The 22,278-nt window shown below is 44.2% G+C and overlaps 1 protein-coding gene across 2 annotated transcripts in view; it reads right to left on the bottom strand.

Moving 5' to 3' along the window:
• Window positions 1-2,206: 2,206 nt before the first annotated feature.
• Window positions 2,207-22,278, bottom strand: part of Ptgfrn (prostaglandin F2 receptor inhibitor) — a 93,148-nt gene continuing 73,076 nt past the window's right edge. For both annotated transcript variants that reach the window (XM_045138092.1, XM_045138091.1), the window contains exons 7-9: window positions 15,640-15,747; window positions 7,411-7,716; window positions 2,207-5,442 (exon numbers count right to left, since the gene is read on the bottom strand). In XM_045138092.1, coding sequence (XP_044994027.1) covers window positions 5,276-5,442; window positions 7,411-7,716; window positions 15,640-15,747 — 581 coding nt within the window. In that variant the 3' untranslated portion in view covers window positions 2,207-5,275. The remainder of the gene's footprint in view (window positions 5,443-7,410; window positions 7,717-15,639; window positions 15,748-22,278) is intronic.

Here is a 22,278-nt window from a genome sequence, read left to right on the forward strand (position 1 = left end):
TGCTATTACTGACGTTAGAGAACCACAGTTTTGAAGGCCCACAGATGAATATACAGACCAGGAAGGCCACAGGTGAGCAGGTAGACCTCCACAGACCCAGACTCCAGTGAGTGCCTACTAGTCATGCCACCTCTTTTCTGGTTTTTGACACTTTAACACTTCAAGTTTGACTAATCCCTCCCAAGGAATAATAAAGAACATGTGACTGAGAGCATGCCTTTCCTAGCAACCCAATCCAGGGCCACCTCACCTCCACCATCATGCTCAGGACCATCCTCTTCCACCTCACATATGCCAAGGTCAGGTCCAGACAGCTAGGGGCAGTTCCTGTGCCCCAAACAGGCTGACAGACTGCATGTCACCAATGTGAAACCTGCCCAGTTTACCTGGCCAATCTTTCCTTGTGCACCCACATTAAGGGCTCCCTCCTGCTTCCCTTGTTCTTTCTCCTAACCAGTTACTATGGTTATCTAAAGTCACTTAATAGCAAACCAATGACATACCAAGGTTAGAGAAAGTGATATCAAGCCTTACAGCAGATGTGACCTCTACCTCATGTGACCCTAGAGTGTAGCATGTGCCTTCTTTGTGGCACTTATAAGCCCAACAGTCTTTTCAAATGGCTGTTGTCTGTTGGCATTGGCCCCACCACACCCAAATTATAATAAAACTTTTATTTGGGTTCTATACACAGTGGAATACAGGCTAAAGGAAATGGAATGGCTGTTATTGGACAACTGCTGCTGAAGTTCCCTAGGATGACTTTCAGACTGAGATCACATGGAGGAAGTCACTGCCCCAACACAGCACATCCTAGGAATGCCCATGTGGAACTGGGCACTGGTCGATTCCCATGTCAGGCCTGCAGGGGTGTCCAAACTATGGCCAGGGTAACTATGAATATAGCCCAACAAAATCATAAGCTTACTTAAAACATGAGTTTTGCCGGGCATGGTGGTGCATGCCTTTAATCCAGTACTCGGGAGACAGAGGTAGGATTACCGAGAATTCGAGGTCAACCTGAGACTACATAGTGAATTCCAGGTCAGTCTGAGCTAGAGTAAGACTCAACCTCAGGGGAAAAAAACAAAAAAAACCAAAAAACATGAATTTTGGGGGGTTGGTTTTGTTGTTGTTTGTATGGTTCTCAAGCAACTTTGTTGACTATATTATATTGCAGTGTCACCCAAAATACTGTATGTATGCTCTCAGAACCCACAGGCCATGGGCTGGATACCATTAGGTTAGAGGTGCCTTCACTTAGGCAAATGGGTAGAAGAGACTCCCTGAAGGAGAAGCACAGGTTAGACAACCATAGACGCTTCTATAGCAATCAGCATTCATTAGCTAAGACCAAGGGCAGATGCACTGCAACCACCTGTGTTCAGCTCAGTGCCTGGGCACACAGTAGGAGTGCAAGCTGTTTTGCTTTTAATGGACATGAAGGAATGCTTTCTGTCATAGTCAGGGATTACCCAAGAGTGGTTTTGACTACATCGCTGTTTTGACATCACTGAAATGTTCCCAGGTCACTGAGACACATTTGCCAACACGTCAGTTCTGACAAAAGATCATTTAGGAAATGCAGTATCTTCTCCATGCCAACCACTGGGCAACATGTGCAGTAAGGACACAGCCCTTGAAACTCCCAGCGTGAGGCAGTCCTTGAAAGAAAGATACAGAGAATCAATGGAGTCAGTGGGGAAGGCCAGCCAAAGGTACATTCTTGGCATCGACTCTGCCCTGATCTGCAAAACCCTGTGACTTGGGGAAATATGTGGTTTTTATCACAAGGGCTGATGTGTTCCACAGTTTGGCCCCAGACTGCACATGAATCAGAAAATAGGTCGGGCTAGCTACAATATGGTCACAAAACATCGGTGTGTGTTTCATCATCTGTAGAGAGGAATGATCTCTAACTTCTGTTTCCTGAAGAGAGCCCTGTAAAGGTCATTGGAATTCACCAGGGGACCAAGGGAATTGCAAACAACAGGGTACCAGTTCTCACCTTTCTGTTTGGTGGGACCCCAAACACGGACTCCATGAAGTTCAGTTGTTTTTTTAAGTCACAAATGCAAATCTATAGTGCTTTTGTAGGTTTCAAAGAGAATAGAAGGTATTCATGTTGCACCTGGAATTAGCCACATTCCCTCATGCTGGAGAGAGAAAAGGGTCACAGAAGCCAATATCAACTTCCTCACACAACTTCAATTTAAATTAAACTTCCTTTAATGAAATAAAAAACAAATGGTGCATTGCATAATATTTGTGGTCACAGTATAAAACAACACAATTAGTTTGTATAACATTGGATATGAACAAAAATACACAAGACTTTTTGTCTCCCGAATATTCTGCAGATCTTTGTGTTAATATACTAATAAAAGAAAGCCAACCATGTTCTCCTAGTGATCTGCACACACATTTCTCACTGAGAATTTGGTCAAATAGTGGAGGAGAACTTACCCAAACCCCAGTTCCCTTCTTCCTCTGTTGTCATAGATGAAGCTAAAAAATTTTTTTTCTGAAAGTAGCAAGTTGTGTACTATTGCTTATTGCTCCTGCTCCAAAGGCGCAGTCTTTGGCTCATGGATGTCAGTGACAAAATCACGGCTGCAGGCAGTCTGCAAAGCAGGCAGCAAGAGCCACCAGAGACACCCACAGAGGTCTGGGGAGGAGGGAGCCACGTGGCTGGGGGGGGAGGGGAAACCCGCACAACAGTACATTTCTAAATTAAGATTTAACTCAGCTGGTGAGTCAGAGTTTCACTGTCCCATGTGTGAAAAGTCTGAAAAGTTGTTAAAAAGCCAGAGTTTGCATTTTTCTTATTTCTAAAAAGTGAATTGTGTATGTAAACATCACAAAGTAAACAATTTAAAGTAATTTTGAGGCTTCAATCTGAACATAGCTTAGGCTCTTTCTGGGGATATGATTAGGTTCTTTTTAAGAAGTGCAATTTCATGTGTGCAAGGGCTCACTCGGTCTTGCCTCCCCCACACTGCTGCCTCTCCAGAACAGCACTTTGTGGGGAAGCCTGTTTCTTATATCAAGAGAGTGCACACTCCAAGAGGCTGGCAGTCCTGGAAGAACTAGGCCCTTGGCATGATGTCCCCTCTCCCAACTCCAAGTGATTTGAGGTTTGGACACATGTGGTGGGTGAAGGTCAATGTCTTGACTCAGCTTCAAACTGCAGCATCAGTTTGAAAGGAAAAGACAAATGTGAGCATGCCTCCTTTTACCATCAGCGTCACTCTCACCTAGTGTGTGGTTTCTCATGCACCTGTCCTATCCACGGTTCCGTCCCAGACCCCCTCCTCCTCTGAGGAGAACGGCTGTACTGTGACAACCCTCAGTCCTTAGTAACCACTGGACTCAAATGAGCACCCCGCCCGTTTGCAGTGGTGTTCTTTCTGCTCACACCAGCTTCTGTGTCCCAGCTCCTCAGAGCACCCGGGAAGTCTACAAAGACCTCTTCTCTTCTCATCTCACACCCGGGTGGGGTGCTGCCCACCTTCCCACCAGACTCCAGGCCAGAGCCCCCCTGTGCTGCAACCACCAGTGCAGAATCTAAGGCTGCTATCGTGTGTGTCCCAATGGTGGCCACACAGGCAGGGAACTCGGTGATGAGCACAGAAGCAATGGTGGGCTATGCAGAGGGAAGTGGGAGACAGTGAGCTGGGGACACTCCTTTCATCCAGCCCAAGGTGACAGAGCTGCACATGGATGGCCTTTGCATTGTGTTATTTTATTGCTCAAGACAAGTGAATCTTTTTCCCCTTTTGGAAGACAGAGCAGTGTTAGATCCTTCAGAGCCCCAGGTGAGGGCAGAGTCAACAGGGAGCTTTGGCACCCACAGGAGGCCACAGAAGGCCAGTGATGGGGAAGGGCAGATGCTTCAGGAGTTGAGGCTCTCAGAGGTGCATGGTCAGAGTAGGTGCTGGGGGCCTGGAAGCTCTCTCTCTCTCCAGCCACTCTTTTGTTCCTGGCAGGCGCAGTCAGGCAGAGCCCGCTGCTTCAACCCTATTTCACAGGCTGGTCACATGACAGCAAATTGTTGGGTTTTCTCTGAATCCCTAATGGGAAGGCAAATGTTGCACAAAGTATACCCTTCCTCACTGAACCCCCGCAGGGATCTTAAAGAGACTGGAAGGACTGAAAAGGTCATGGAAGACACACGATTGCTCAAGGCAATTTTCTGATTCCTTGAAGTTAGTCAGTCTCACAGGTGGCAATTTGTCTTCATGTGAAGTAGTCTGATGGCAGGTGAAGGATGAGGCACATGCCTGGTTCTGGTGCAGGTCCTGTGGCACCTCTCATGACACAAATGGGGGTTGGGGATGACCGCAGGGCTTTCACAGCCTAATGTGGCCCAGGTGTCCTGACCTCCCAGCTTGGGTTGTACAAATCCAACCCTGCTCCTGCTCCCCTTGGGGTCCCTCGAGCACAGTAGCCTCAGATTATTGGCAAATGTGTCCATTCCTTTCCTTGCCCCATGTCCTCTTCCTCACAGACCTTCAACTGCTGTGGATGGAGGTCACGGTATGTTTTTCTTCAGACTCATTCTTAAGGCTAAGGTGGCAAGATAAGGTGCTCGGTGGAAAACCAGATTCCAGACACCAGAGCTGCCATTTCCTCACTCTCACAGAAACAAAAAGATGGAGGAGGGGCAGAGAAGCCAAAAAAAAAAAAAATAATAATAATAAAAGCATTTGGGTTCAAGTTACATACTCCAAGTTAAGATTTCAAATGTTGTTTAAACCCCTAAAAATTGGGGATGGGGCAGGGTAGAAAAGCCACAATAAGCCTTGACACAGGTCTGTGGCATATCTCAGGGCTGAGGTGGAGGGTGACAGGCAATAGCTCTCCAGACACCGGCTCCAGCATGGGTACCAGCTCTCAGGTGGGCATGCACCATCCTCACCCACCACAAAGACTATGAAAGCCTTCACTCTCTTCACCACAACCTCTTAAAATACACACAAGTCTGAGGACAGATAAGCAGGTAGGAGAAAGAAATTAGACTAGGGTTAGCCATTTAAACACTGCAGCTGGGGGAAACACACATTCGATTGTTACATATGAGAAAGTGCTGTGGGAAGAAGAGCCGTGTGCTGGTAAACATGTCCGCACTCAGAACTTGACATGCAGAAGAGAGAGTGCCAAGTCCCACCTGAGATTAGAGAGGACTGGTTTAGTGTAACACTCTGTTTTAAAATATCACTGTCCTCTTCTCACCCCACCGTCCTACACTGTCCCTCGGTCATGGCGCTCCAGGCTAGTCCATCTCCATTGACATGAGCCGGCGGCGCTCCCGCCGCGTCTCGTGCACCTCCTTCTTACAGCACCAGTGGGCGCTGCAGTACCCGATGAGGCAGGAGAGAAGCCCGATGACGGCGGATAAGCCCACACCGATCAGCAGGGGATACTTGAAGGCGTTCAGCACTAGGAAGGAGAGATAAAGGGGAAAGCATTGAGAGGGAAACTTCTAAGGAACACCACTTCCCTCCCCTGACTGGATCGCCCCCAGGGAGTGGAACTCATGAATCCTACATCCAGCACCTGGCACGGCTGCAGGCAGAAGGAGCCCATCTCTGTTGAAAAAAAAATGAACAAAGTCCCCCCTCTGTCACCCAGCTCTGAGGTAGGGAGGGGTTGTAACGGTAAAAGATTTCACTCGCTGCCTTTGAATGTCAACTTGCTTTTTAGGGTTTTGGCAGGAGATTGATTTTTAAAAGTCAGTGGAAGGGCACCCGCACATTCAGCACAGATGCGTCCTTTAAAAAAACTGCATAAATCAATTCTATGCATCAAATGACTGAAGTGTACTAAAGGAGCTATTTTCGGTAACACTATAGTAAATTATCGAGCAAAGTGAATAATCACTCCCTGCTTGTTTGGTAAATCTGAGTTTTCATATGGTGTTACTTCTAGCAAAGCACCGAGATGCAGAACTCTTCCCCAGAAACACTGACTCCCCTCCCCTCCAAGGAAGCGGCTTTGGAAGAGGCTACTTCCGGCCAGGTGCTTTAACATTAAACATGGTCTAATTTTCACAGCAGCCCCATGAGAGATTATTGTCCCGTTTTATAACAGGGGGATCAGAGAGCGCCATGGGACTGTGTCTATGACACAGCCACTGCTATACTGAAATCAGAGCAGTTGTGACTACCTGTAAGAGAATGCCACAGGATTCAGCCACTAATATTCCCTGTGATAAGGAGGAAACTCAGAAGTCATGCAGGTCCCGCCCCTCCCCTCCCAGAAGACACATAAGATGTAACAATGGCTGGGGTCTTCTTCAATGGTGAACCTACCTGTAAGTCACCCATGCTCCTATAAGTAACCCCAATAAATGGGATGGTTCAGCAAGCTAAACTTGGGTGGAACTGTTCTGCTGTTGCTGGAGCACATGTTAGAAGACTTGCCATGAAAAGTCATGCAACTGAAAAGCTATGTGGTTTGTAGAGAAGCTGGAGTTTGAAGACCCAGACTGTTCCACCACTAGGGAGTCACTCTTAGTCAAGGTTCTAATAACCTGTGGAGGTACCTGGATTTCATTTCTCTCCATGCAGATATTCCAGATAACATATTTGCTTCCTGAAGCTTTCTGCATGAAAGATACAGTTGTGAGGACTGACAAACAACTACCTCAGCTCTGGGTGCTTGGGAAACAGAGGTCGGCTTGTCTAGGGTTGGCCCTGGTAGTAGGTGTGGGTCATTGAAACTGAGAGACACTCTATCTTGGGGTTCCATGGCATCCGCACTCCACAGTAGTGGCTTTGGGGAGCCCCCTCCTTCTCCCAAAAATGAAACAACAGGTGGTGGTTTTTTTATCAGGAGTTCAAGGTCAGCCTGGGTTATATAAGACCCTGTCTCAAAAAAAAAAAAAAAATCAGGGCTGGACATAAAGCTCAGTTGGTAGAGTGCCTGCCTAGCATGCATGAGGCCTTTGGCTTGATATACAGCACTATTTAAACCAGGAGTGGTGGCAAGAAGATCAAAAGCTCAAGATCACTTTCAGCTACATACTGAGTTCAAGGCCATCTTCGGCTGAGATCTGTCTCAAAAAACAGAAAACAGGTGGTCAAGAACATCTGGCCCTTAATTGCAGCCGCTTAACAGGCTCTCTGTCTCCATGTGGTAGAGGCCATGCTGACTTCAGGAAACTCAAATGGGTTTCCACAGAATTACAGAAGAGTCAAAGCCTTGAAAATCTTGCCAGTAAGTCTTACAATCACTTCCTGATGGTGTCACCAGGCTGAGATTGCACAGCCAGCCACTGGCAAGGGTGCTTTGGGGCAGGCCGAGAGAAAAGCAAGCTGGCCATCAAACCATGGAAGCCTGTATTCTGTCCACTATGGCATGCACAAAGGAAAACATTATCCAGATACGGAGAGAGAGAGACCTTACCATCCATCTTCACAGTTATAAAGATGGGCCTGGAGTGGATCTCCATCTCCTTCTGCCAGGAACCTGTTGGTGACTTCACCCATGGAGTCACGGAACAATAGTAGTTGCCGAAGTCCTGGTCCTCAGAGCCATGCACTTGCAGCAAGAATTCTAGCACACTCACACGCTCCAGGCTGATGGTGCTTTTCCAGTCCCTCTGGGCCACAGTCACAACCCCCTTCCGGTCCAGGGAGGACAATAGGACAGGTGCTTTGTCTAAACCGAAGGAGTGCACCGCAAACCAGGACACATCAAAGGCCATGTCGTCTGTGGATTGCCAAGCCAAAATGCTGGTCAATGCACTGAGTATAAGTCATACCCCCCGCTGTGATGTATGTAACCCTTACTCCAGGACAGTTCTGTTCACACAGGACCCCCACAGCACTGCAATTATGTACGCACGTCACACAGCCACAGGGAGCCATGTGCCCAGCTTACACCAGGAAGTCCAACCCACAGTGCCTCCCACAGACAACCCTGAATGTAAAGCCATTGTGTCCTAACATTGCACTGTTCCCCACAGAGGGCTGTGGCTCCTGACACTTCAGGAAGAATGCAGGACTGGTAAGACCGTAAAGTGGCAAAGAACAACATGTACATAAAATGAATTGTACAAAATTTAGAGCTATATACAGTTTAGGTTTTATTGTTCATTGTGGTGTTTCTTGTTTGTTGTTTTTTTTCTTTTTGTTTTTTTTGAGGTAGGGTCTCACCTTAGCCCAGGCTGACCCAGAATTCAATCAGTAGTCTCAGGGTGGCCTCAAACTTACTGCGATCCTCCTACATTTGCCACCCAAGTGCTGGGATTAAAGGTGTATGTCACCAAGCCCAGCTATGGTGTTTTTTTTAGATTTCAAAAAAAGAGAAAAAAGGCAGTCAGGGGAAGAGATTAAGTAAAGGAAAGGCAGGGGAAGGTTAATCAAAATCTAAGAGGGGATGAATAAGTCATATGGAGACCTACTTTTTTTGGACAATGGCATATCCAGAAGCCATAATTGTTACTAGATAATTTTCAGTGTCAGGGACAGGATAACTTCCAGTGAGTTGTTGGCCAGGGAAGTCCCTGAAGTCCCCCAAAACATTACAGGCCATTGCTGAGGCTCTTAATTTCCCACCAGGAATGGATGGTAAGACCCTACTGCTGAAGACTCCACATACTTGGGCTGCAAGGTCACTGAGCTAAAAACCTTCTCCCTGTAGACCAGCTGACAGAAAGCTGGAAAAAACTATGCTGCATGCAGCTGAGGAGGTGGGGACAGGTATCACCAGTGAAGATACTCATCAGTGGATACTGCAAGCCTTAAATTTGGGCAGCCAGGCCAAAATGAGCCAAGGGTGCAACAGTAGCATTCTGTTATAGAGGAAAACAACCACTCTCTAATTGGACTAGTGGCCTGCTCCATGGGAGGGAATCCATGCTTGATACTGAGAACCTATGATGGGGGAAATTATGAACCCTAGGGTATAATGCCTACTGGTGTCTGGCTAAATGTATATACTATGTCCACTAAACTGCCTGGTAAGCATTTTTCTTAATGTTCATACCCATATATTAATGCTACTCTCACTTTTGGTTAGACAAACTTCTCCTTTCAGATGGCAGTGCTTGGGATGACTCAGAAGGCACCATGGTGCTGAGAAGAAGTGACAGAGGAGTGCTCAGCACTGAAACATCTCTATCACACCTTCCAAGGCATTACAGAAGAGGTGGCGGAAAGAATGGAGAGGATATGATGGAGAATGGAGTTTGCAAAGGGGAAAGTGTGTGTGTGTGTGTGGGGGGGAATACCATGGTTTATTGTCTATAATTATGGAAGTTGTCAGTAAAAAAATTAAAACAAGGGCTGGAGAGATGGCTTAGCGGTTAAGCGCTTGCCTGTGAAGCCAAAGGACCCCGGTTCGAGGCTCGGTTCCCCAGGTCCCACGTTAGCCAGATGCACAAGGGGGCGCACGCGTCTGGAGTTCATTTGCAGAGGCTGGAAGCCCTGGCGCGCCCATTCTCTCTCTCTCCCTCTTTCTGTCTTTCTCTTTGTGTCTGTCGCTCTCAAATAAATAAATAAATAATAATAAAAAAAATTAAAACAAAAACAAAAACAAACGTCAAGGTGAGGAAATTGAACACAGATAACAATCCCAGACAGCAAAGTTGCTGGATCATGATATACTCTACAAAATTAAAGTTCTAATTGCCTCAACTAAGTTAAGATGGCATAAGAAAAAGATGACTTTGAAATAGAGTAATTCTTAGAGAATATGAAAGCCAAGTCCATAGCCTAAACCTTGAAAATCTCTTCTCTAAGAGTATTAAATGATACCAGCTGGTCAACTCCAAATCACTGTTAATTATAAAAATTCACTTTTTTTTTTCTATTGACAACTTCTATGATTCTAAACAATATCCCATGGTAATTCCCTCCCTCCCCCGACTTTCCCTTTTGAAACTCCACTCTCCATCATGTCCCTTCCCCCTCTCCATCAGTTTTTCTTTTATTTTGATGTCATCATCTTTTCCTCTTATTATGAGAGTCTTGGGGAGGTAGTATCAGGCACTGTGAGGTCATGGATATCCAGGCCATTTTGTGTCTGGAGGAGCATGTTGTAAGGAGTCGTACCCTTCCTTTGGCTCTTACATTCTTTCCACCACCTCTTCCACAATGGACCCTGAGCCTTGGAAGGTGTGATAGAGATGTTTCAGTGCTGAACACTCCTCTTATCACTTCTTCTCAGCACCATGGTGCCTTCTGAGTCATCTCAAGGTCACTGTCATCTGAAAAGAGAAGCTTCTCTAACCAAAAGTGAGAGTAGCATTAATATACAAGTATAAACATTAAAAGAAGTGCTTACTGGGAAGTTTGGTGAGCATAGTATATACATTTAGCCAGACATCAGCAGATGTTACACCCCTAGGGCTCATGACTACCCTTGTTTTAGGTTTTTAGTATTAGGGATGTATTCCCCCCCATGGAGCAGGCCTCCAGTCAAATTAGAGGGTAGTTGGTTTCCCCGATAACAGACTTGCCACTATTGCACCCATTGGCTCATTTGACCTGGCTGGCCAAACACAAGGCTTGCAGTGTCCACTGTTGGGTATCTTCACTGGTGATTTCTCTCTCTCCCACTGAATTGCATACCAAGTGGCTTTTTCTAGCTTTCTGCCAGCTGGTCTACATGGAGAAGGTTTTCAGCTCAGCTCCAGGATTTGTGACCTTGCAGTCCAACTATGATGTGGAGTCTTCAGCAATAGGGTCTTACCATCTATTCCTGGTGGGAAACCAAGGGCTTCTGGAATGGCCTAGAATGTTTTAGGGCATCAGCCCCCCCCCCCCCCGCCCCGGGAGCTAATGACTCACCAGAAGGTATCCCATCCCTGGCACTGAAAATTTTCTAGTAACAATCTATGGCTCCTGAGTGTTCCATTGTCCAAAAGAGTAGGTTTCCATATAACTTATTTATATCCTCTTGGATTTTGATTAGCCTTCCCTCCACCTTTCCTTACTCAATCTCTTCCTCTGACCTCATTTAGGCCTTTCATCCCCCCAATAACCTGTTCTTCTACTTATATATATATAATACCATCCTATTAAGTGCCCCCTCCCTCTCTTTCTAACCCAGGGCCTTGCTAGGCAGATGCTCTAGCACTGAGTTACATCCTGGGTTCAAGACTCTCTCTAGAAATGTTACATACTGCAGTTATGGTTGGGCCCAAAACAAACAAACAAACATTTATTTATTTAGTAAAAGCACACAAATAACTTCAGAAAGCACATTATAAAGTGAATAAATGATGCTCAGGCACACATTAAAAAAAAAAACCAGACTATAAGCTAAACTAAAAGCAGGAATTTCTAAAATTTATCTAAATAATAATTCCTTTCAGCTCACCCTGAAAATGTAATTTCTCCTTCTCTACCTACCTATTGTGCTACTTGAGCATAACATTTTCTTGTTCCCAGAATGAAGGTCTGTGTTGGTCAAACCACCCTGGTGGGAGGGAGTATGTGCTATCAACCTCCTCACACCTTCACAGTGCCAGGGCAGAGTGGGCACGTGGGCTGTGTTCTTTACTTAGGTAAACTCTTGGGTGGTTACTGAAGGCAAAATGGTACAGCTGTGCTCCCAATACTTGTGCCCAGATGGAACCCCTCATTTCCTACTGTCTTACGAGGTGAGCTACAATCCTATCATCTATTGGCCATGTGATGTGGGTGAGTCATGAGTGACTTCAGTTTACAGAAACTGAGCTGCTTCATCTACAAAATTATTCCAACAGTTCATTTGTCACTGTTCAGAATAGTGCCTGGAACATATGCCATGAACATCATTATCTCTTGACTTCAATATACATGGCCTATAAGTGGATTCTACTTACAAGGGCATGGCCACCTCTAGTCAGTGTTGTGGGTCTCCCACATGGACAGACATGGTGTGTTGAGCCCCAACCCTGTGTACACACACACACACACACACACACACACACACACACACACACACGCGCGCATACAGGTATTAGATGCTGAAACTCTCAAGTATGGACGTTGTCCAGAGGATGAAGCCACCTTATCTCCTGGACATGCCTGGTAGAGATTATGAAACACCATCATCATCCTAGGCCCTTCAGCTGCTGGACAATGACTGACTGTCGTGGACAGGAAGGCCCAGCCCCCTCAGCTTCCCTTAGCTCCAGGTAGGCAGTACTCCAGAGCTCCTTCTTCCCAAGCTCAACCTGCATTCCCTCACTGTAACTCTCCAAAGAGCTTCTTCTTGAGAAAGCCTGACCCATGCTCATCTGCTCCCACTCCACCCAGTCTACTTATGCAACTTTCCCAAAGAGAATTCCCTCTCAGAGCCCCAAAGATTAATGAGAAAAAGAATGAAATTACAATTGAAATTACAATCTGTGTTTAATTATTCAGAATCTTCTACCCACACAGACCAAAAGTACAAAGTTCTGGAAAACTGCAATTCACAAGATATGTTACCTATATCTTTTGTAATTATATTGGAGAAAAAGATTTTTATATTAAGGGACCTATTAATTTACTGAGAGACTACATTTAGAGAATTTATTTTTGTATATATAAGAAATGAGTTTTCAGGGTAAAAATGATATTATGTTATTCCTTTTCTTGTGTAGGTGTGATGTACATGTATGCATGGAGGCCAATGGTGGATGTCAAATGTCTTTTTCAACCACTCTGCACTTTTATTTGTTTTCAAATATTTTTATTCTTATATTTATTTATTTGAAAGAGAGGAAGAGGCAGAAGGAAAGGGGGGGGAGAGAATATGAATATGGGTATGTCAAACAAATTACTTCCAGCCACTGCAAACAAATTACAGATACATGTGCCACCTTGTGAATCTGGCCTATGTGGGTCCTGGGGAGTTGAACCCAGGTCCTTTGGCTTTGCAAGCACCTTAACTGCTAAGCCATTTCTCCAGTCTACTTTATTTAAATTTTTTTAAATTTTGCTTATTTTTATTTATTTATTTGAGAGTGACAGACACAGCAAGAAAGAGGCAGAGAGAGACACAGACAGAATGCGTGCACCAGGACCTCCAGCCACTGAAAACAAACTCCAGACACGTGGGCCCCCTTGTGCATCTGGCTAACGTGGGCCCTGGGGAATCGAGCCTTGAACTGGGGTCCTTAGGCTTCACAGGCAAGCACGTAACTGCCTAGCCATCTTTCCAGCCCCCTTCACCTTATTTTTTTTGAGACAGGGTCTCTCAGTGAACTCAGCTCACACATTCCACTATACTAGCTAGATAGGGATCTGTCTGCCTCTACTTCCCTTGCAATGGAATACAGGTACATGCTGCTACATGCAGTTTTTAGGTGGATGTTGGAGATCCCAACTCAAGTCCCTATGCTTGCAAGGCAAACATTTTGCCCAGTGAGCCATCTCCCCATCACTCTTTTTTTCTTTGCACATGCACTTGTGTGTGTGTGTGTATAGAGCGTGTGTTGTATAGGTACATGTGTGTACAAATGTGCATGACCATGTGTGTACAGAGGTCAGAGGAGAGCCTCAGGTATCTCCCCTCTCTTATCTTATATCCAGGCACTTCTTTCCTTGAGACACGGTCTCTCCTTTAACCCAGAGCTGCTGTCTGTCAGCAAGTCCCAGCAATTCTCCAGTCTCTTCCCCAGTTCCCATCGCTACTCCCTCAGACTGGGTTCCAGACATACGTGGCCAGCTAGCTTGTTTACATGGGTCCTAGGGAGTTGAACTTGGTGGTATCTGGCCTGAGTGCCCATCATGCTTTAGTGACAAGCACTCTTAAGTGCCAAACCATCTCCCCAGCCCACATTATTCTAACTTTTTACAAATATTTCCCTCTCCTTTCCCTAGGAACCTTTTCTCTTTTCCCTTCATTTCCACTTCTAATAGTACCTTTGTGTCACCAATCACTCTACCCTCAGTGTAACAGTGGCTCTTGTTTAAGATCCAGGCTCCTTACTGCTGATCCAAATGAATAAGCTCACTAAGCTCATGGGTGTGGAGGAGCTTCTCTTTTTTCCCTTTTCTTTTTTCTTCGATCAATTTCTTTCTCCTATGCTAACGCTCCATATATGGTTTCCATCAGAGAGCAGGTATCGAGTCGGCATAAACCAAAGCCTGTACGTCAAATCCAGCTCACCCCTGCCCTTGCAGTTGCAGTTCCCTGGACCTCAGTCATGCCCACTCACTCACCCTCATCTATGGGTACTTTCCTGCAACTGTGGCCAAGCAGAGCCATTGCTGCAGAGACCATCTGGCCCACAGAGCCCAATCTAGTTCCTATTGTGTCCTTTACAGAAAATATGTGTGGACCATCAGCTGGTTGCCTTCAGAGCACTAGAGTGGAAGTCCCACAGGATCCAGACATCCACCCTGGTGGTGGCAGCCACCCAGGCATTCACTTGCTGGTGCCATGATGGCCCAGCATGACACCACCCTCCTCTGTGCGGTAGCACCATCCTTCATACAGAATGAAACCTGATTCTCTTCCCCACAGAGCCACACTTCCTGGGGCTCCACACAGAACATGGGGACCTACACAATTTGACCTTTTCAAGGAAAACTTTTCCAGAAGCCATGGCTCTGCCTAGAATAGTTAGACAGGACAGTTAAGTACTCAGGGTTGGAGTAGACAGAAGAGAAATGGACAGGTCTCACTCAAAGTTTCTCACACAATCACTGGGAGAACAACAGAGGTGGGTGTAGTCCTATTTAGCCACAGAGATAACACTCTAAATATGTTTGTTGCTCCTTCAAGCCCCAAGAGTCTGAGAGCTTGTGAGAGATGTTGCATGACCAAAGAAAGTGTGCGACAGATGCACACACAACACTTAGGCTTCCTGTTGGTAAAGAAAAGAGTTATAGGGCTGGAGAGATGGCCTAGTGATTAAGATGCTTGCATGCAAAGCTGAAGGACTCATGTTCAACTCTCCAGGTCCCATGTAAGACAGATGCACAGTGACACAAGTGCACTATGTTGCACAGGTGTGCAATGAGGTAAAGTCATCTGGAGTTTGATTGCAATGGCTAGAGGCCCTGCGTTGCCAATCCTCTCTCTTCTCCCTCCCTTCCCCAACCCCTTCTTTCGCATAAAAGAAAAATAAAATGGCCAGTCTTGGGATTTCCTCAAAAAAAGAAAAGATTTATAGGGCTGGAGACAAAGCCTGTGTAAAGGGCTTGCCTAGCATGTGGAAGGCCCTAGGGTTCAACCCCTAGTACAAGTTTAAAAAAGGATTTACAAAGATTTTTCTAAAATTCTATAACAGCATTCCTAGTCAGGTCACTGATGCTGCTCTCTGCTCTGTATTTCTTCACAGTGCTAACTGTTCTTCTTGTCTGTGTCCCTGACTAGGCTGTAAGCTCTCTGGAGGCAGACTTGGAACATGTAAGATTTAACTGACTGACTGGATGTGTAATTGGAATAGGGCCCACTAGTGGGCTTCAAACCAGTCTGCATCAAGCCAGGAGGGGATCCACTGATTGTCCTGGAAATTCAGATTTAAATGTCTTGTCATGTTTCCAAATCACATAACAGACACATGCACCCATTTAGTCAAGCCAATGCCAACTGAGGAGATCAATAGACAATCCAATGCCAGGTCCTCACACCTGTGAAACACAAGAAGGACAAGAGGATAAACATGTACAGAAAGCAACCTGGGGAGGAGCAGGGCAGAGGGAATACCTGGATCCAGCACTGCTCCCTCGACAGTGACAATGCAGAACAGTCTGATCAGCTCTCCCCTGGTGACTGATGGCGTGTCAGAATGCACAGAAGCATTGAAGATGGGACCTGGAAGGAAGCATCGTGGGCCTCATTATTCTTTTCCACATATGTTCAAATTCCATTACTGAAGCTCTAATGGAACTGTGGCTCCTTTCCTGGGAAATTGGTAAAACTCACAAAATAAGCATTCTAAGATTGCCTTTTTCAATTGTGAGAGATGCATGTGCAAACCACACGCCCTCACTCCAAGAATTTGGCGATTAATGAGTTGTTTGGAGTACTACTTTGCCACTTTGACCACGACCCCAGTCTCAGAAGGCCATACTGAGCCACCAGCTGGGACAGCCTGGGATGTCCTGGTTTAGTATGGCACACTCTAGCCAGGGCGGCTCAGACATGAAAGGACAGCAACTGAGCCACAGGCACTTTTTTTTTGAGGTAGGGTCTCACTCTAGCCCAGGCTGACCTAGAATTCACTATGTAGTCTCAGGGTAGTCTCGAACTCACAGTGATCCTCCTACCTCTGCCTCCCAAGTGCTGGGATTAAAGGTGTGTGCCAACACATGTGGCTGTAGATACTTTTGTTCCCAGTAGAGTAAGTGGCTCTAGTTTGCTTTGTTGGGTGCTGGGGGTGGGGTCCTGTGGTCCAAAGGCTGAAACTCAAGGAGACACACATGCCACTAATGACAATGCTTATATAAAGTACAGTGGAAGCACTGAAGGCATGGTCACAGCCTGCCAGGAGAAACTGAGGCAGCATGGAGATTCCCCTAAAAGACCACCCACATTGGGGAGGCAGGGTGTGTATGAAAGCTCTCTCTGTTAGTTCAATTTTGCAGTGAAACTAAAATGATTATAAAAATATAAAATTCTAGTAAAAAGCAATAAGCAAAACAAAACATAAAACCTCTCATGAGATGATCTGTCTTCTATACCTCCCTGAGGACAGCAGAGGCCCAGTTCCTTTGACTCCAAGCTCTGGACTCCCTCTTGGGTGAGAGCACTGCATGGTTCAAGCCAAGCTGATCTAACTGTTCCAGGTCTACCTTATCCCAATTTGTAACACCTAGAAACAGTCAGACCTGAGAGAAGGTTCCAGAGCAGCGGTGTGATTAGATTCTACTTGGATTTCCTACAAAGCAAAGACAGATGGCTTTGGAAGCTGATTTTAAAACTCATTTGAAGTTAAGAATACAGGCATTTTTCAATGACTTTCTTGTCCAGATGGTAAAAGAAAGGGAAAGGAAAAGGTACTCCCAAAGTGCTTCTTTTTTTTTTTTTTTTTTTAAACATCTATAAGAAATAAGCATGAGATGAGGAGTGTGTGTGTAAAAGGTCACACTACTGGATGAGGTGATGAACTAAAATGGCTTTATTTTTACTTCAACTTTACAACTATTAATAAAAATTCATTAGATTGATTGCTTTCCTAAAACTAAGTATGTGAATAAATTGTGTTTTTTCTAGGAGAACGGTTAAAGATAGTTATAAATATGGCATGGCAGGGGTGCTAGGGGGCCTTGAGAGGGAATTGCTGAGAATGATGACTGGCTATGGAACTTAACTGCAGAGGAACTGAGGAAGAACATGGACAGAGAAACTTGACCTCCTCTTGGACATCATCTTCTTCAGCTATGGTTGGACCAGTCCTGCTCCCCAGGTCCCCCCACTCTGGACTTGCTCTACCAAGGCTATAAGAAGGGACAGGACTAGGTGACCTGCTGAGCTAGCTGTATATGGATTATCCATAGTATTTTTTGCTACTGATATCTATCTGCTGAATGGGGAGGTGACAATCCTCCTCAGATTAGAAGTTCCATAGTAAAAGTCGGACGTGGTGGCGTACAACTTTAATCCCAGTGGATGCAGAGGTAGGAGGGTCACCATTAGTTCGAGGCCACCCTAAGACTACATAGTGAATTCCAGGTCAGCCTGAGCTAGAGTGAGACCCTACCTTGAAAAACCAAAAAGAAGAAGACAAAAAAAAAGACAGAAAGAAATTCCATAGTAATAAATGGGACTATAACAAAGGGCTTTCTTTTAAGTGTTAGACCCCTTCTATAAGAACACAACTGGATAAAACACTGAAATGCTCAATGCATTTATTGCTTTTTTTCTTCATTTGCAACAGCAGAGAAAGACCTACTAAATTTTAGAAAACATTACTTTTCTTTATATTTCCAAAGGAAACCCAAAATGCCTTCTAGGTCACAAGTTACAGCTCTCATGTGCCCCATGGTGGCAGCCGTGGGAATCAAGAGAGGCTTGTGCTGGGGCTCACAATGCAGACAAGGCTTGGGGAAGAAGGCTTTCATTGTGGGGAGCTCTTCACAGTGTGGATTTACTTCTAATGAAACCAACAGCTCACTGTTAATAGAGGTCATTATCCCAGCCTTAGAAATATTTTCATTATGGTTAATTTCTGTAGTAAAGATGTTTTTGTGAAGAGATGTCTGGTTAACTTCACAGATGACAGGCTGTGGCTCAGAGAATTTAAATAAAGAACCTGAGTCACTAGGGGTTCCCCAGTGCCTAGTCTGCAGAGTAGAGGAGCCACTTAAGTTTTCAATACAAACATTGACACAAACCATGTGTCCCACCCTTAGAAAACGGCTTCTAATGGCAGCATTTTTGTGACAGCAAAAATCACAGACCATGTGCACATCTAACAATAGACTCATGACTCAGAGAACTCTACTCTGCGCTGGTTATGGTGGTGCACACTGGTAGGAAATTGCTGAAGTGGAGCATTCTACTCTAGGTTGTCATTTGACCTCATATATGCCTAGTATTTATTGGAACAAAAAAAAAATCATTATCTTACAATGGTGAAGGAAGAGGAAGCAAGTCATAAAATTATATGTATATATGGCACTATCCAAAAGTCATGAAGAAAACATCCACGGGAAAAATTCTAGAAAGGTAAACAGCCCAAATTAGTATCAATTTGGTAGGACTACAGGTGATTGTTTTCCTTCTTTTTACTACTTTATTTTGAATTGTTCCATATTAAAAATAAAAAATTACTGAATATTAAAAGAACCAAGCCACCAGGTGTGGTGACACACACCTTTAATCCCAGCACTCGGGTGGCAGAGGTAGAATTGCCATGAGTTCAAGACCACCCTCAGACTACATAGTGAATTCCAGGTCAGCCTGGACTACAGCAAGACCCTGTATCAAAACAAACACCCCTCCCTCCAAAAAAAAAAAAAAAAAAACCTACAGCATCACATTTAAGTCCCATTTAAGTCAGTAAAAGCCTTGCTTAGGTCTCCTGAGAAACCCAGACCCTCAGTAACAATAGGATGGGGAGGTAGATGCTGGAAGGACTGTGCCAGGTATCTTAAGGAGGGCTGCTGCTGACTTTTAAGAAGTGAGGCTTGGGGGTGGGGCATTCAAGGTCATAGCACTGGGCAGGACATTCAATTTACTGGTAAATTCTTCTCATTAAAATGACAATGCCATAGATTAAATAAAATAAAATTACCTTGGGAGTACAGGGATCTTTTTTTTTAATTTGTCATGCTAAGGAGATTTAAAGAATTAAGAAATAGATTCAATATCTATTCCTTACCCAAAAATATATATAAAAAGATTTTATATTTCCCTTCTTCTAAGTAACGGTTCAAAAGAATGAATTACAAATGTAAAACAAGATGGAAGTGACCATAGCAGACAGCAAAATCATTATACAAATGAAGGACAAAACCACATAATCATTTCATCTCAACAGACACAGCAAAAGCACCTGACAATTCCCATTGCTCTCTGTGAAAAAAAACACTCAACAAAGTAGGAATGGAAGAAAACTTTAACTGATAATGAGCATCTATGAAAAACTCACAGCTAGCTTGATCCTTAATGGAGAAAGACTGTTTTCCTGCTGAGATCAGGAACATGACAAGAAAGTCCATTTGTCCTTCTATTCAACATTGTACTGATGGTTGCAATCAAAGAAATTAGCAAGAAAAATAAATGGAAGGCATTCACTTCATAAAGGAATAAGTAAAACTGTCTCTAGTCACTGATAACATCATCTTATGTTTTTACAACTGTAAGAAAAAAACTAATTGAAAGAAATCTGGAAAAATCCTATTAGAACTATTAAGTTCAGCAAGGCTGCAGGATACAAGGTCAGTATATAAAAATCAGTTGTATGTCTAAACAGCACAGTGACAAGTAACTTCAAAAAGCAATTTCATTTATAATAGCATCAAAAAATATTAGGATGAACTTAATATTCTTGCAAGCTTTGTCTTCTCCCAGGTAATCCTGAAAATGTCAGACTCAGCTCACAACACTAGTGAGAAGAAATTGTTTAAGGAGGACCTGAATGAGAAAAATGTGATTTTTAACACTGGTCCCAGTACTAAAGGAGCTTACCATACAACATCTAACAGAATCAACGGTTTCTTCAATGGTAGAGACTAAATATGCCATCATCTTCCACAACTGAATGTGCAGTTCAATGCTTCCTCCAAGCCCAAATGTAAGTAAGATGCTCATCTTTCCCTAGCTGGCTGTTGTGCCGAGAATGTAAAATGACCATTTAGGCTCATGGCACTGAGGACTTAATCCTTTAGGAGGTGGAGCTTTACTGGGGGAAGTGGGTACCTGGGGCAGGCTTTAAGAGTTATAGCTTGCCCTATTTGCTAGTTCCTTCCTGCTAGTGTGATGATATGGAATCAGCTTCCTACTCCTGTGTTTTCCCACTGTGACAGACTCTACGCCATGATACTATGAGCTGAAACAGACTCTTTCCTTTCCAACATTGCTTCCTGTCAGGTATTTTGTCCCAATAAAGAGAAAGCAACTGATACACCAGCCATCTTGATTCTGACTGTGTTATAATACAGGTGTCATTATGAACATAAAGATGCACACTGAAAGATGCAAACTCTTCAACTCTGAGGGCTAAAATCAATACGCTTTATGAATTTAAAGGTTAAGAGAGTCTACAAGACTTTTTCACTATATGTTATTAAAAGCTAAAATAACAGAAAACAATATAGAAAGCAAACTATGAATTTGTCTTATCTATAAAACGAATATAAGTTACTTAATTCAATAAATATCTTGCATTTGTTATACTGATTCAATTGGTGCCTGGATTTTGTAGATAAGTTAAGAATTTAAACATTTAAACTTTTCTTTGTGTGTATGGTGTGCATGTATGTGTACATGCATGTGGAGGCATATGTATGTTGGCATGTGTGCATATGTGTGCAAAAATGTAGAGATTGATTTTGGGTTTCTTCCTTGAGACCTATTTATTGAGATAGGGTCTCTTATTAAAGTTAAAGCCAGGACTCACTGATTCATCTAGTCTAGCTAACCAGCTTGCCTCAAGGACCGCCTGTCACTGCCTTCCAAGTGCTATCAGTACTGGACTGCTACGCCTGCTTGGCATTTACGTGGGGAAATTCAAGTCTCATTCTTGCATAGCAAGCACTTCACCAACTGAGTCATCTCCCCAGACCTGCATTCAAAAATTTCTAAGTGGAATGCAGGGCAGAGTTACTGAAAACTTTTAGTCTTAAACTCACAAATCAAAACCTTTCACATAGACATCAAAATAAGACTAAATAGATATGACTGGGGACTTCACCCTCTAAAATCACTTCCTGCCAAAACACACACACACTCTGCCAGAGGACCTTAGTGTTATATAAATAAAAATTATTTCCATTTGAGAATATGTACCTTGTATCTATCAATACACCCCCCCACACACACACAGAGAGAGAGAGAGGGAGGGAGGGAGGGAGGGAGGGAGGGAGGGAAATATGCACCTTGCATCTGTGCCATCAGCAAGTATGTCTTTCTGCCTTGCAGGATGACACCACTCTGGTTGCCAAAGATAAAATCATTTTAGAATAGACATAAATACCAGTAATAACTATTCCTTTTAAAATTTTTTTTGTTTATTTTTATTTATTTATTTGAGAGCAACAGACAGAAGGAGGGAGGGAGGGAGAGAGGGAGAGAGGGAGGGAGAGGTGGGGGGAAAATGGACGTACCAGGGCTTCCAGCCACTGCATATGAACTCCAGACACGTATGCCCCTTTGTGCATCTGGCTAACATGGGTCCTGGGGAATTCAGCCCCGAACTGGGGTAGTAACTATTCTTATATTAAGGTGGTAGACATGTTCACCATATGTTCACAGCAACTTTGGTGACATGACTAATTGCAGGAAAGTTTTTTTTCCAATTCAAAAGTGGATAAGGAGTAGGGCTGGAAACATGACGTGAGGAAAAACTACTTTGAGTAGCTAGATCGAGACCCATAGTCACCACCTCCAGGAAGCTTCCCAACCAGAAGGATTCGGGGCCAGCTTGGAACCCTCCTCCTTTTCTCCCTCTCTTTATCACTGTCTAAATACTCCGAAGTACCTGAATTCCAGTGTTTTTTTTTTTTTTTTTTTAATGAGGGCAAAAATAAAAACACACAGTCACAAAAATCTTGTACCCAAATGTACATGTGTGCAAGTGGAATTTGTTAGAACCATTAGGAACTGGACATACTCAAACTGTCTCTCAACTGATGAGCATATACTATGGAATATCAGTCAGCCATGACAATGAAATGGATG

This window comes from Jaculus jaculus, chromosome 19 (genome assembly GCF_020740685.1).
Source record: "Jaculus jaculus isolate mJacJac1 chromosome 19, mJacJac1.mat.Y.cur, whole genome shotgun sequence".
NCBI lineage: Eukaryota > Metazoa > Chordata > Mammalia > Rodentia > Dipodidae > Jaculus > Jaculus jaculus.